Source organism: Myotis nattereri (genome assembly GCF_964212035.1).
Source record: "Myotis nattereri genome assembly, chromosome: 1".
Classification (NCBI taxonomy): Eukaryota; Metazoa; Chordata; class Mammalia; order Chiroptera; family Vespertilionidae; genus Myotis; species Myotis nattereri.
This window is the reverse complement of record NC_138075.1, coordinates 153,980,432-153,995,129: the sequence shown is the minus strand read 5'-3', so window position 1 is coordinate 153,995,129 and position 14,698 is coordinate 153,980,432. Positions and strand designations below refer to the sequence as shown.

The window sequence follows — 14,698 nt, the reverse complement described above, 5'->3', positions numbered from 1 at the left end:
TCAGCCCCACTCTCAATTCCCCTCCCCACCACCAACCAAGATGAATCTCAAAGCTTTACAATCTATTGACTATTCAAAGACAAATGGGTATGTAGGTGGATCAAGTGGAAGTAAATTCAATATTATGGAACACTTTCTCTTTTTATTTTTTTAACCTGAGTTTTCAATTAATTTCAGAGTTCCTCACACGTTTAATCCCCTGCTCAAATCCTTCCAATAGGTTCCTATGTTAAAAGAAAAGGGAAGTCATTCCAAGGTCTTCAAGGCCCTAAGTAACCTGGCCTTGGCCTCTCTCCCTGCTACACATAAATCCTGCTACCCCTCAGTAGTCTGAAATGGAGATCAATGCCAAATTAAGAAATCAGAGAGCTACAATTCTGTCTGTCTTGGACAAACAGCTCCAAGTGATAGTAATTAGGCCTTAACATGAGAAATATTAGCAAATTATTTGTAAAACCATTAAAAAATTATAAATAGAGTGGAAAGATTACATCAAGTATAGATTTGTTAAAACTCATCACCTTTGTCCAAAATTATGATTGAATGAAAAGTTGATGCTTTTCAAAAGCTAAGAGGTCCTATGAGTACATTACGTGAGACAGAAATATTTCCAAATTTAATTCAAATTGGCATGAATAAAAATAACACTATGTCACCCTAAATGTACAAGGATCCAGGGAAGGAAAGGTACTATGACATACAACATCTACACTTCAGTTCATCAGGGAAATCTGAACTTAATTGTCAAGATAATCCACTTAACTGAATCTTAATTTGAAAATATCATTTGAGGAAAGAGCATTCCCATTTATCTGCTTCCTAACAATATTCAAATGTGGTGACAGACAGACTAAAATTATTATTCTACCAGTATAAGACTTAATTATTAATATCAGTCTACATCTATGAACAATCTATAATTTAACCTCTTAAAATTTCATGGGCAACACAATGTCTTTATTCAAACGGAGCACCTCTTGGGTCTACTGTTCATTTGCTGGATACAATGTCTGCTTTTAAGCTGATAGAATAAACACATTTATAATCTACTAGAAGCCCGGTGCACAAAAATTTGTGCACTCGGGGGGGGGGGGGGTGAGGGGGTCCCTCAGCCAGGCCTGTGCCCTCTCGCAGTCTGGGACCCCTTGGGAGATAATGACCTGCTGGCTTAGGCCTGCTCCCGGGTGGCAGAGGGCAGGCCCAATCCCTAGGTGCAGCCCCTGGTCGGCTCAGAGCATGGCGATTGGGGAGTTGGGGCGCCGCCCCATCATGCAAAGAACAGGGCAGATTGGGAGGTTGTGATGCCACCCTCAGTCATGCTCAGGGTAGGGCCGATTGGGGAGTTGGGGCACCGCCTCCTGTCACACTCAAGGCAGGGTCGATGGGGAGGTTGCGGCACCACCCCGTCACACACAGAGCAGGGCCAATCAGGGGGTTGGGGCGCCACACCCTGGCACACACAGAGCAAGGCCCATAAGGGGGGTTGGGGCTCCGTACCCTGTAACACACAGAGCCGCAGGGCGATCAGGGGGTTGGGGAGCTCCCCCCTATCAGGCACAGAACAGGGCTGATCAGAGGGTTGGAGCGCCTTCCTCTGTCACGAACAGAGCAGGGCGGATAGGGAGGTTGTGGCCCTGCCCCCTGCCACACACAGAGCCGCAGGGCGATCAGGGGGTTTGGGCGCTGCCCCCTGTCACGCTGAGCCTGGTGCCAGGAGGCATTGCGGCTCCGCTGATCCTGTTGCTGGGAGGCATATTACCCTTTTACTATATACGATAGAGGCCTGGTGCATGGGTGGGGGCCGGCTGGTTTGCCCTGAAGGGTGTCCTGGATCAGGGTGGGGGTCCCCACTGGGGTGCCTGGCCAGCCTGGATGAGGGGATGATGGCTGTTTGCAGCTGGTCACACACCCTTCAGGGTGGGGATCCCCACTGAGGTGCCTGGCCAGTCTAGTGAGGGGCTGAGGGCCGTTTTCAGGCTGGCAGGTGACTGAAGCTCCCAACTGCTCCTTTTTTTCTGTTTTTTTTTTTTTTTTTTTTTTTTTTTTTTTATTCTGGGTCAGCTTTAGCTCTGACTCCAGCTCTGAGGCCTCTGCTGCTGAAAGCAGGTATCTGGTTTGTTTGTGTTCTATAATTGAAACACTGTAACAACTCCAGCTCTGAGATCCCGGCTCACTGAAAGCAGGTTTCTGGGGTTTTGTTTAGCTTCTATATTTGTAACTATGTTTCAAACTGCAAGCTCAGAGGCTGGCAAGGCAGGCGGGGAACATTGGTTTCCTCCGTCACTGAAGCAAGCAAGCCTCGTGTTAGTTTCAAGCTGCCTGGCTGCCGGCCGCCATCCTGGCTGGCAGTTAATTTGCATATCGCTCTGATTAGCCAATGGCAAGGGTAGCGGACGTATGCTAAGTACCATGTTTCTCTTTTATTACATAGAATTAGAGGCCCAGTGCACAAATAGGTACATGGGTGGGATCTGGCTGGCCAATCCAGGAGGGGCTGTCTGGAGGGACAGGCCACAGGAGGTTGGGGCAGCCTACTGGGGCCCTGATCGGGCTGGTTGGCTGCTGCAGTGCACATCATAGTAATTGGTCATTCTGGTCATTACGGTTGCTCTATCATTCTGGTCACTTGGCTTTTAGATAGATAGATAGATAGATATAGAGATAAAGATATATAGCTATAGATACATTTTTAATATTCACCTGGATTCAACATCTAGCCATCATCAAATATTACTCTGAATTTTCTTAGAGGAAATTTGAAAATAGTTATCTGTCTAGATCAGGGGTGGGCAAACTTTTTGACTCAAGGGCCACAATGGGTTCTTAAACTGGACCGGAGGGCCGGAACAAAAGCATGGATGGAGTGTTTGTGTGAACTAATATAAATTCAAAGTAAACATCATTACATAAAAGGGTACAGTCTTTTTTTTTTTTTTAGTTTTATTCATTTCAAATGGGCCGGATCCGGCCCGTGGGCCATAGTTTGCCCACGGCTGGTCTAGATACATACAACTCTTTCTGCTTTATCATTTCCACACTGATCTATTTTTTCTTTTAAATGATGCCATTCATTGATTAATTCCTTGCTTGTTTCATTCAGCATAAGCCTTTGCTTTTCACTTTCAACTTTAAATATTTTTATGACATCTTCAAACTGATCATGAATTTTAATGACTCTTTCCTTTCCTGTCAGCTTGGTTGTGAGCATGATCCACTTGCTTTTGAAACAACATGTTTTCACTCTGTAGGTAAAATAGCCTCTCCTATAAGGATTCCTGCTTTCCAATTTCATTTTTCTTGGTTCTGATTTTTTACTTAATCTATTTCTAGTGTTAGCTTGGCAGTTTCATCCTTCAACATGCAATTTGCATGCAACAGCCTTTTTTTCTTATTCATAACTATCAGAAACCTAAGTAAAGCAAAGTAGACTTTTAGCTAACAAATTGAAATGATATATTAATATAGCCTCTGAAATTAAAGAATAACCTTTTTGCTAACAACAAAAACATTACAATGTGGATACCCCTCAGGAAAAAATAGAAATGGATCCAATCTTATCACTTTATACAAGCATAAATTCTCCAAAGTTCATAAATTTAATATAACTTTATGATTTTTTTAAGTAAAAAATAAACCACCATGTAAAGAGTCTCGGAATTCGGAAGGAATTTTTTTCTGAATCACCACAAACTCAGAATGCATTAAGTAAAAGATTAGTAACTCTAACTACACTTAAAAATTGAGATTACAGTCTGAACATAGAGCTACCCGACTGTAAGAGTATTAACCCTGCATATATTAGGATAATTTTCTAAAATTATTTTTTCCAAGATTACCTCATAGATATTCTATTTGCCTAATACTTTCAGTACTAAAACCTACCTTTCCTAATAACTAATAATCTAGGCATTGTCCTAAACTCTTCTACATCCAGCAATGACCTTATTTAGTCATCACAATCTGGAATGGAGGAGTTAAAAAGATAAGCAAGTTTAATATTTTCCCAAGGTCTCCAGACTCCACAATTGGTGCTCTTGCCCCAATACACAGTTCTTCTCTAGTGTGAATATAGAAACGCAAAAGATGCCTTATATTTCAAAAAAGTAATGGTGAAAAAGATAAAATTTATAGAGCTCTTCTTAGAAAATCATGAGATTATTTTGTTGGGATAATTTTTATTTCTTGTTCATGATGTTCAGAGCAACTAATGTGAAATGGATAGGAATGTATTGAATTACTTTACTAGGAATAAAATACCAATAAACTGTCACTAAGTGTACATTACCCTATATCATTCTCTTCAAAATCTCTTGTATTAAAATGAAATACTACTAAGAACAAATTTTTACTTTTCTCAAAGGTAGAATGTCATCTAAAATATGACCCCTGAACCAGCTATTCTTTTCCTCCTTACCATCAGTGGAAATGAAAACTACCCTCTCTATTAATAAATCAAGGAAATGAAATCACTGCCAAAATCTGGAGCATTTGTTCTTGGTAGCAATACCTTTGAGATCATGGAAAACACATCAATTTCTATGGAAAATATTAAAAGCTTCCTGTTAGGATGAGGTCATTGTGAATGTCACTACTTGACTGTGAGAGACAAATGGATTTGAATGAAAAATATCATTTTATCCAATGGACCCAAAATGCCATCCATCTCTCTCCTCTCTCTCTCTCTCTCTCTCTCTCTCTCTCTCTCTCTCTCTCTCTCTCTCGCTCTCTCTCTCTCACACACACACACACACACACACATACACACACAGATATGCTTTTAAAATTATCTATAGTTTCCATATGTACCATATTGGATTTTACATATCTACACACGCACATATACTCACACACATTTGTAAATGACTAAATAAACTACCTCAGATTTCACTTTCTTATGAGCTCTTTCTATCTCCTGTGGTTTGCAAAGGTGTTTGGTCAGAATTCCATCTTGTGATATACTGGCATTCTGTTCTTGAGAAAGTTGCCTCTGAGTGTAATTTCGTTCTTCAACAACCTAGAGACACATTTTGTATAGTTTTTTATCTCATACCTTTTAACAAAAAGTTCAAAGCTTAAGAACAGCTCCTTTAAAAACTGTAAAAAAGAAGTAGTCTTTTTAAGCATAAGGATATTTCATTTTCATAAAAAAACTCAAAATTTTAACGTAAGTGATAGCTAAATATGTCATAGAGCAAAAATACAGTATTGTGAAATAATATTTGTTTATGAACATTTGAGTAATTCTATCACTGTGTCAAGGCAATTTAGCCTGTATGTTAACATTTTTAAAAGCCCAAATTAACATTGATGTGAATGGTTAAATTCAATTTATTGTCCCTTTCTTCATGTAGAAAACATATACAGAGCATCTACTATACGCCATGGATAGTAATAAATTAATAATTTTAGTCATAAATGTCACAGTTCATTTTTTGAATGAGATAACATCTTGGGCTTTTTAAAAATGTCATAATGTACATTAAATCAAAGGGATACAATTATTGACAAAATACTGTTAGATATAAGAAATTTTTACCAAAGATAAATTTACCTCATTTCTTCTTACAGTCTCCAATGCCATCACTTGTGTTTTAATGGTGTTTTCAACTTTGGGGTTCATTTCAACTGCTTTAATAGACTGCCCTTCTTTTTTTCCTAACTGCACCATATTTTTTTTATATAACAGATCAGCTTTTTGTCTCTTCTCTTTTTCTTCTTTAAAGTTAAATCTGCAGTTAAACACAACCAAAGCTCTGATCAAAAAATAGACTGTTATATTCATATGATATCTTATATAAACATCATGATAACCACAAAACAAAGACCTCCAGCAGATTCATAAAAGGTAAAGAACAGAAATCAAACCACACTACTGAAAATCTTTAATTCTGAAAAGAAGTCAGCAAGAGAGGAAGAATCTAAGAAAGGAAATACAAAACAGGAATAAAACAAGTTAGCATTAGTAAGATGTTAACAGTCAATAATTTATTTGTAAATGGATTGAATTCTCCAATCAAAAAGCATAGAATGACTTGGGGTGGTGAGCACACAATATGGTGGACAGATGATGTGTTATAGAATTGTGCTCCTGAAACCTGTATACTTTCGTTACCCAGAGTTATTTCAATAAATTCAATAAAAGGGGGAAAAAAAGGCATAGAATGTTTTGATGGATTAAATAATAAGACCCAACTATATGCTGCCTATAAGAGACTCAATTCATTGACTTTCTTAAATTTCAAAAAAAAAAAATCCTCACCAGAGGATATGCTCATTGATTTTAGAGAGAGGGGAATGGAGAGAGAAACAGACAGAGAAACATCGCTGTGAGAGAGAACATCATTATGTACCCAGGACAGAGATGGAACCCACAATCTAGGTATATGCCTTGATCTGGAATCAAACAACTTTTTGGTATAAGGGATGGTGCTCCAACCATAGAAGCCACATGAGCCGGAGCTCAAGTCATGCTTAAAGACACTTCAAGTCTCAACCTGAAGAGATGGAATATATATTCCTTGCAAGTGCAAACCAAAAAAGAACATTTGTAGCTATCCTTATATCAGACAAAATGGAATTTAAGCCACAAACTGTAACAAGACACAAGAAAGGCATTTATATAATGACTATGGGACTAGAGCATGAAATCGTGTACCTTGAAAGGAACTGTGGGCTGCGAGGCTGCGGTAGGCACAGGTGCTGGTCTATGTCCATCCTCTGCACCCCTACCTGACCCCTATCACCATGGCCCCCGGTCCCCTGTCTGCTGGCAGCCCCGCTCCCACCACTACCTTCACTTCCACATGCTGACAGCCTCACCAATGCCAGAAACAGGTGCCAGCACCGGGAGGGACTACGGTAGGAGGGAGCAAAGAATTTTCAGTAACCACCAGAGGTTCTCCCCACTAACAGTGACCAGCGCCCTGCCTTGTTCTGGCACCCCCACTCACCTGCTCCACCATCCCACTGCAGCAATGCCCATCATGTTCCACACATGGCTCCTGGTGGTCAGCACATGTCATAGTGACTGGTTGTTCAGTTGTTCCAGTTGTTCCACCGTTCGGTCTACTTGCATATTAGCCTTTTATTATATAGTACTAGTGGCCTGGTGCACGAAATTCGTGCACAGAGGGGAAAGTTCCCTCAGCCCAACCTGCACCCTCTCCAATTGGGGACCCCTTGGGGATCCCTGTGGGATCGGGCCTAAACCGGCAATTGGATATCCCTCTCACAATCTGGGACAGCTGGCTCCTAACTACTCAACTGCCTGCCTGCCTGATTGCCCCTAACTACCTTTGCCTGCCTGCCTGATTGCCCCTAATATCTCTGTCTGCCTGCCTGATCGCCTCTAACCACTCTGCCTGCTGGCCTGATTGCCCCCAACTGCTCCCCCTTCCAGCCTGAGCACCACTAACTGTCCCTCCTGCCAGCTTGACTGCCCCCAACTGGCCCCCTGCGGGCCTGATCAACCCTAACTTGCCCCCCTGCTGGCCTGATCAACCCTAACTTCCTCTGCCTCAGCTCCCTCTGTGGGAGGTGACCTGGCGGATCAGGGGAAGGGACTGCCCCCATTACCCTGCTGCTGCTACCACTGCCGACCTGAGCCTTGGCCCTTGCAGCCACTGCGACTTTGTCTGGAAGGACGTCCAAAAGATGTCTGTCCTAATTAGCATATTTCCCTTTTATTAGTATAGATTTGGGCACCATTACAACCACGCAGAACTTAAAGAAAGAAAACACATGGCCCTGGCTGGTTTGGCTTAATGGAGAGAGCATTGGCCTGTGGACTAAAGGATCCCAGGTTTGATTCTGATCAGGGGCACATGCCTGGGTTGCAGGCTCGATCCACAATAGGGGGCATGCATGAGGCAGCCTAATGATGATTCTCTCTCATCATTGATGTTTCCCTCCATTTCCCTTCCTCTCTTTCTGAAATCAATAAAACCATATTAAAAATGGGAGAATCCTCCTGAGAGCAATGATTAAAAAATTCCTCTTGACCCAAACTTCAGAAATAAGTCTCTAGATACAGAATAGGAAATACTTTTCACTTTGAACATAGCTGATGGAAAGCAACTTTTTAAAAATATTTTTATTGATTTCAGAGGAGGCAAAGAGAGAGATATAAATATCTACGAAGAGAGAGAATCATTGATCAGTTGCCTTCTGCATGGACCCAAGAGGAATGAACCGTGACCATCTGGTTCATAAGTTGACAATCAGCCACTGAGTCACACTGGCAGAGCTGGGAAGCAACTATTAAACAGAAAACATTTGATTAGGCCAGGCTGGATAGCTCAATTAGTTGGTGCACCATTCTGAACACAAAAATGTGAGTTTAATTCCAAATTAGGGCACCTACCCAGGTTTCCTATTTGACCCCCAGTTGGGGTGCCTGTGGCTGTTTCCCTGGCATATCCATGTCTCCTTCTCCCTCCCTCCCTTTATCTCTCTATTCCCACTATTCCAATTTGTTGAGAGTATTTATCAAAAATGAGTATTAGACTTTGTCAAATGCTTTTTCTGTGTCTATTAATATGATCATGTGACTTTTGTTTCAATTTGTTTATGTAATGTATCACATTTATTTGTGAAAATTGTACCAGAATTGCAAGAAGATGGCAAAAGTAGACTTATGTTTTTGCCAAAACAATACAACATCACTCATGCAGCCCATGGACATGGGGATAATCCTGGCAACCAACTGAATATATAACAAAAAGTTTTTAGAGGAAGTAATGGTTGTATTGCAGGATGAAGATACTGATGAAGATACAAGAGGACCATGTACTGTACAAAACTTAAAGAGTTACAGATTAAAATCAGCAATTTTTAAATTTTGCTGGAGCATGAAAAGAAGTCCAAACATTGGAAAAAGGTTAGAAGAATTTGTTTGAGGACGAAGGCAGACTTGCATTTAGAGGGGCTGTAGGTTACTGATTACTGTAGGACAACATAATTTTGGTGGAGAAGAAGCAGCTGAGGAAGATGTTTTAGAGTGGTACGAAGATGAAGGTGACCCTGGGTATCACACTGTGAATGAAAGTGAAATAGCAGATGAGGCGATGACCTTGGGAGATGAGGAAAAAGAAACAACATGCCCCAAATATAAAGTTATCAGTGATTACTAGTAGATCCCATCTTGACAATCTAATAACATTCATCAGATAATGAAATGCAGCTTTATTACACACATTTTTGAACTTTTAGAGAGTTAATGATAAAACACAGCAGAACTCAAAGTTCAAACAAAACCTGACAGTTTTTTCACAGCAGGATTACCTAAAGCAGTCACCTTGACATCAAACATGAATGTCACACTGCAATGTGTGTGTCTGGATATGTAATCATCCAAAGAAGATTAAATAGAAAAAAATGTTTGTTGTCTTATAGAATAATTTTTTTAAGAACATTATTTGTTTAGTTAAATGTAATTAAAGTGTACTTTCAGAAAAATGTTTATTTTGATTTAGATTGCATACTTGTTTACTACAGCCTCAAAACTAGTTTCTACATAAGCACTCATATATGTAGAAAACTTTTCTGTGAAATTAAACTTTTCATATATAATTAATTTTAATCATAAAATGTGTCTATATAAGCAGGTAAACAAATGTGTCAATTTTTTAACATACACATTTAGAAAACCTATTTTATTAAATGTAATTGACATTCTACTTTAAGGGATTTACTGTATTTTGAAGATAACCGGATAAGATTTGCTGACAGATTAGATGTGAGGTTTAAGATAAAGAGAAAGACAAGAATCAAGAATGACACCGAGTTTTTGGCAGAGCAATTGAAGAGCTGTCATTAACTCAAACAGAAAAAGACCACTTGAAGGGCAGGTGTGGGAAAGATGATCCGTAGTTCAATTTTGGACATCTTACGTCAGTAACACCCAATAGCTACTTAAAAAAGATATCAAGTAGTCAGTTTCATATAGAGGTCTGGAATTAAGGAGAGAGATCTGTGCTGGAGATATAAATTTGAAGATCATTAATATACTGGTATATAAGGTATTAAAGTCATGAGAAAAAAGATAAAGGACTGAATCCCAGGACAGTTGAATGTGTCAAAGGGGGGAGATGAGGAGAAACAAAACATACTGAGGACAGGCGAGGCAGGCAAGGAGAACAACCAGGAAAGTGTGTTTTTGCCCTGAAAATTCAAAGTCCTGAAAGCCAAAAAAATGAAAAAGTGAGAATTTTCCATCAGGTCAAATACTGCTAATAGGGTATATAAAACAAGGTTTAAAAATTATGTTTATATTTATTAAAGGGAAAACAAGTACTAACCTTGAGGAAACCAATTCTGGAGAAGAGATGGGACTGAAAATTATGAGAGTGGCATCAAGAGTGCATGGAAGGGAAATTAAAATCATGGCTAACAGATCATTCTTTTAAGGACTCTGTAGCTAACTGGCATGACCATGGAGGATCTCATCTGCTTCATGTTTAGCTGTAGCTTTCAATCCTTCCATAATGACTATGAAGTATTTCCGTAATACTTAAATGTTTTTTAACTACATATCTGTGGCACTATATGATTTTAAACATGCCAGATTTGGTATTAAAAATAAATTCACACTACTTTACAACTAAAAAAGCCCATACAATTTTTCTAGATATAAATTATAATATTATATAACTTGATTATCTTGTTTCTCTTGCTTACAAAGGCAACAGGAGGATTTCTTGATAGATGAAAATCACCCAAGTCTGGAATATTTTACTCTACTCAAATATGCAAAGTACACTGTAATTAGTCATATTAAATTTATGTAACACAAATAAAGGGGGAAACATGCAGGTAATCTTCTTACTTTACTGATATAAACTGAATTTTTGGAAGTTGTGTAATATGAAAACCCTGCTGCAAAACTGTGTGAGGTGAATACTGAAATGAATTCTCCTTTAAAAGGAAGGATAAAGGCATGCATGCAGGGTACTTTTCAAAAAGAAGAATCACTATATTAGGAGAACCTAATTTATAAACCTGGTTTATAATGCCAGGGTGAGCAACGAATGCCTGCAGGCCAAATCCAGCCCAGAGCCTGTTTTTGTAAATAAAGTTTTATTGGAACACAGCTACACCCGTAACTTTACCTAGTGTCTATGACAGATTTCAAAGACCTGATGGTTCACAAAGCCTACAATACTGACAATCTGACCCTTTATAGAAAAGGTCTGTCAGCCCCTGATATAGCAGATTAATCAATCTCTTGATGGGTTTTAGTAGGTTTTACTCAATATACTGAAATTTGTACATAAGATAGTAAACAAATTGCCTTGTGAAATCCTTCAGCTTTCAGATTAAATTGAGGGTCCAATATTTGAGCATTCAGATATTAGGAACAAAGCACAAAAAGCAAAAAAGTAGCAATTTGGATGGAAACAAAATAAAGTGCCAGTGTAGCACTATCTTCCATTTATAACTGAGCAGATATTAAAAGTATTCTCACAAAATTTGCTGAAGACATGACATTAAACCCTATGTTTTAAATACATGTCAATCGTGAAATAATCAGTATACTATAGATCAGACCTACTGTCCTTTTTCCAGTAGTGGATACTACATTATTTTATGGGTTTAACAAAGTATTTCCTTATAGATAGGTGTTTACACTACCTCCAACTTTTTGGTATGCAATGTTGTAATTAATATACTTAACGTACATATGTACACATGTAATATTACATAAATACTCCTAATGCATATATGTATAATATATATCCTTAACATCTATATCATATTGCTTACATATGTATAATACATATAATGACCTACTGTATGTTTTATATGCATAATCACATATAATAAATGTCCTCAGACTGTGTATGTGATTGTTTATACAAGCCATGTTTTCATGTAGAATCTAGTTCTGGAAGTGAAGCTATTGTGATAAAGGAATGACATACTTGACAATTTGAAACAAGCTCAATTACCCGATTTCACCTACCAATAATGCAAGAGAATGACTTTTGCTCCCATGGACCAATTCTTGTTTTTATTTTTTAAATACAATAATCATTATAAGTTCCAAAAAAATGGCATCTTATTGTTTGCTGACTTGTTTTGTTTTTTGTTTTGTTTTGTTTTGTTTTGTTTTTTGATTACCAAGCAGGGTTCAATTTCTCTAGTAAAAATATAAAATTTGTTAATCGTGAATACTAGCTCAAACTAGAATTTGTTTATAGGAAAAGAATAATTACCTACTGCTATATACTGCTATAGGCTTACCTATCAGAATCTTCATTCACCACAATGGGAAGCTGCTGCTTATCACTTTGTTCACTGTTGCTTTTCTGTCTCACTCCAACACTGTCACTGTCATCATCAGCCCCATCATACATGTTTCTTGACACTTCCCTCTTACTATTTGTCTGCTCTTTTCTTTCTTCAACCTTTGATGAAAGTTTGATATTAAGGATACTATTAGCTTATTCATGAAAAAGATTATTTTCATTAATTTCATGATACTGAATTGCTATAACTTGAATCAATAAAAACATTTTGTGTTTATTTTATCATGTGTTTATTTTACAGGTCATAAAATTGTTGCAAATACTGCTTAATTTGTTTTAGTATAGAGACAGAATTTTCCAAGATTTCTAAAACTGCTCTCTTAATTTTGTGCTCCTATTCACATCACATCCACTCTTTGCTACCTAATATTCCCTCTATTCACCCCATCTAGTAGAGGCAATGAAATAAAAACACAAAGATGCAAAATTTCCCCCTTTTGTCTTTCCTACCTGGTCTTGCATTACACAGATAGATTTAGAGGATGTGACATTGTGCCTCAGTAACAAATAGGAAGCTTTCCTCTTTCTTCATGAAGCTATTTTCTTCCACATTGTCTTTTACATTTTTTTCAAGATGTTTAAAGGTATCAAACAAGTGGTGGTATTTATAAAACATACTAGAGGCCCGGTGCACAAAAATTTGTGCACTCGGGGGGAGGGGGGTTGCCTCAGCCCGGCCTGTGCCCTCTCGCAGTCTGAGACCCCTCGGGAGATAATGACCTGCTGGCTTAGGCCTGCTCCCGGGTGGCAGAGGGCAGGCCCAATCCCTAGGTGCAGCCCCTGGTTGGGCTCAGAGCAGGGCCGATTGGGGAGTTGGGGCGCCGCCCCCTGTCACGCACAGAGCTGCAGGACGATCAGGGGGTTTGGGCGCTGCCCCCTGTCACGCTGATCCCAGTGCCGGGAGGCCTCTCGGCTCCGCTGATCCCGGTGCTGGAAGGCATATTACCCTTTTACTATATAGGATAGAGGCCTGGTGCATGGGTGGGGGCCGGCTGGTTTGCCCTGAAGGGTGTCCTGGATCAGGTTGGGGGTCCCCACTGGGGTGCCTGGCCAGTCTTGGTGAGGGCTGAGGGCTGTTTTCAGGCTGGCGGGTGACTGAAGCTTCCAACCGCTCCTTTTTTTCTTTTTTCTTTTTATTCTGGGCCAGCTTTAGCTCTGAGGCTTGGCTCCAGCTCTTAGGCCTCTGCTGCTGAAAGCAGGTATCTGGTTTGTTTAGGTTCTATAATCGAAACACTGTTTCAACTCCAGCTCTGAGATCCCGGCTGGATAAAAGCACGTTTATGGAGTTTTGTTTAGCTTCTATATTTGTAACAATGTTTCAAACTGCAAGCTCAGAGGCCGGCAGCAGCAGGCAGGGAACGTTGGAGTCCTCCGTCACTGAAGCAAGCAAGCCTCATGTTAGCTTCAAGCTGCCTGGCTGCTGGCCGCCATCTTGGCTGACAGTTAATTTGCATATCACCCTGATTAGCCAATGGGAAGGGTAGCGGAGGTATGGCTAATTACCATGTTTCTCTTTTATTAGATAGGACTAGAGGCCAATGAATGAAATTCATGCGGGGGATGGGGGGGAGTCCCCTCAGCCCAGCCTGCACCCTCTCCCCCTCTCCAATCCAGGACCCCTCGGGGATGTCTCACTGCCCGATCCCTCGGGCCTAAACTGGCAGTTGGACATCCCTCTCACAATCCAGGACCACTGGCTTCTAACTGCTCACTTGCCTGCCTCCCTGATCGCCCCTCACTGCCCCCCCCCCCCCCGCTTCCCCCCCCTCCCACCGGCCTGGTTGCCCCACACAGCCTGCTGCTCAGTCATTTGGTCGTCCCCCTCTAACCCCCCTGCCGGGCTGGTCACCCCACACAGCCTGTTCCGTGGTCCATTCGGTTTTTTCGGTTGGGACGGTCACTTAGCCTTTTATAAATATAGATGAACCAAAGTTTACTACAACATTGGAAAAGAGTGAAGCCAATGAATAGAATTCTCCTAAAACAATGAAACCTTCCTATGGAATTATCCTGGATCAGTGCTTCCTTCTCCTTACCAGAACTGAAGCTTTTCCCACTTTATCTATTTTCTTTACACAGGACTTTCAGAAAACTAAATGTTTGGTAATAAACAACACCAAATACTGGAGGACTCACAACCATGGGTTCAACTGGCTGGGGAGACTCTTCAGCTTCTCCGAGTATTCTTCTCCACAAGGATCTTGCACTTACACACCAACTCATATTTCACACTGGAAGTAGAACATTTTGGTTTAGGATAATGTATAAAAGAATAGCTATACCACTTTCTTGGCTAAATGATTTCTTTCTTTTATTTTTACTGTGAAAGTACTTTAAAAATATGTGCACAGGCTTTCTGGTTATGCCAAGCACATGGGCGTGCGAAGACA

At 40.0% G+C, this 14,698-nt stretch overlaps 1 protein-coding gene across 1 annotated transcript in view; it reads right to left on the bottom strand.

Annotated features, from left to right (window-relative positions):
* The window catches only part of LOC308529715 (uncharacterized protein), a gene marked incomplete at its 5' end in the record, with an annotated part of 30,698 nt that extends 18,342 nt beyond the window's left edge, over positions 1 to 12,356 (bottom strand). Inside the window, 3 exons of the mRNA XM_081105966.1 lie at positions 4,877 to 5,014; positions 5,552 to 5,729; positions 12,244 to 12,356. Of these exons, the coding sequence (XP_080962092.1) occupies positions 4,877 to 5,014; positions 5,552 to 5,729; positions 12,244 to 12,356 (429 nt within the window). The remainder of the gene's footprint in view (positions 1 to 4,876; positions 5,015 to 5,551; positions 5,730 to 12,243) is intronic.
* Positions 12,357 to 14,698: the final 2,342 nt, after the last annotated feature.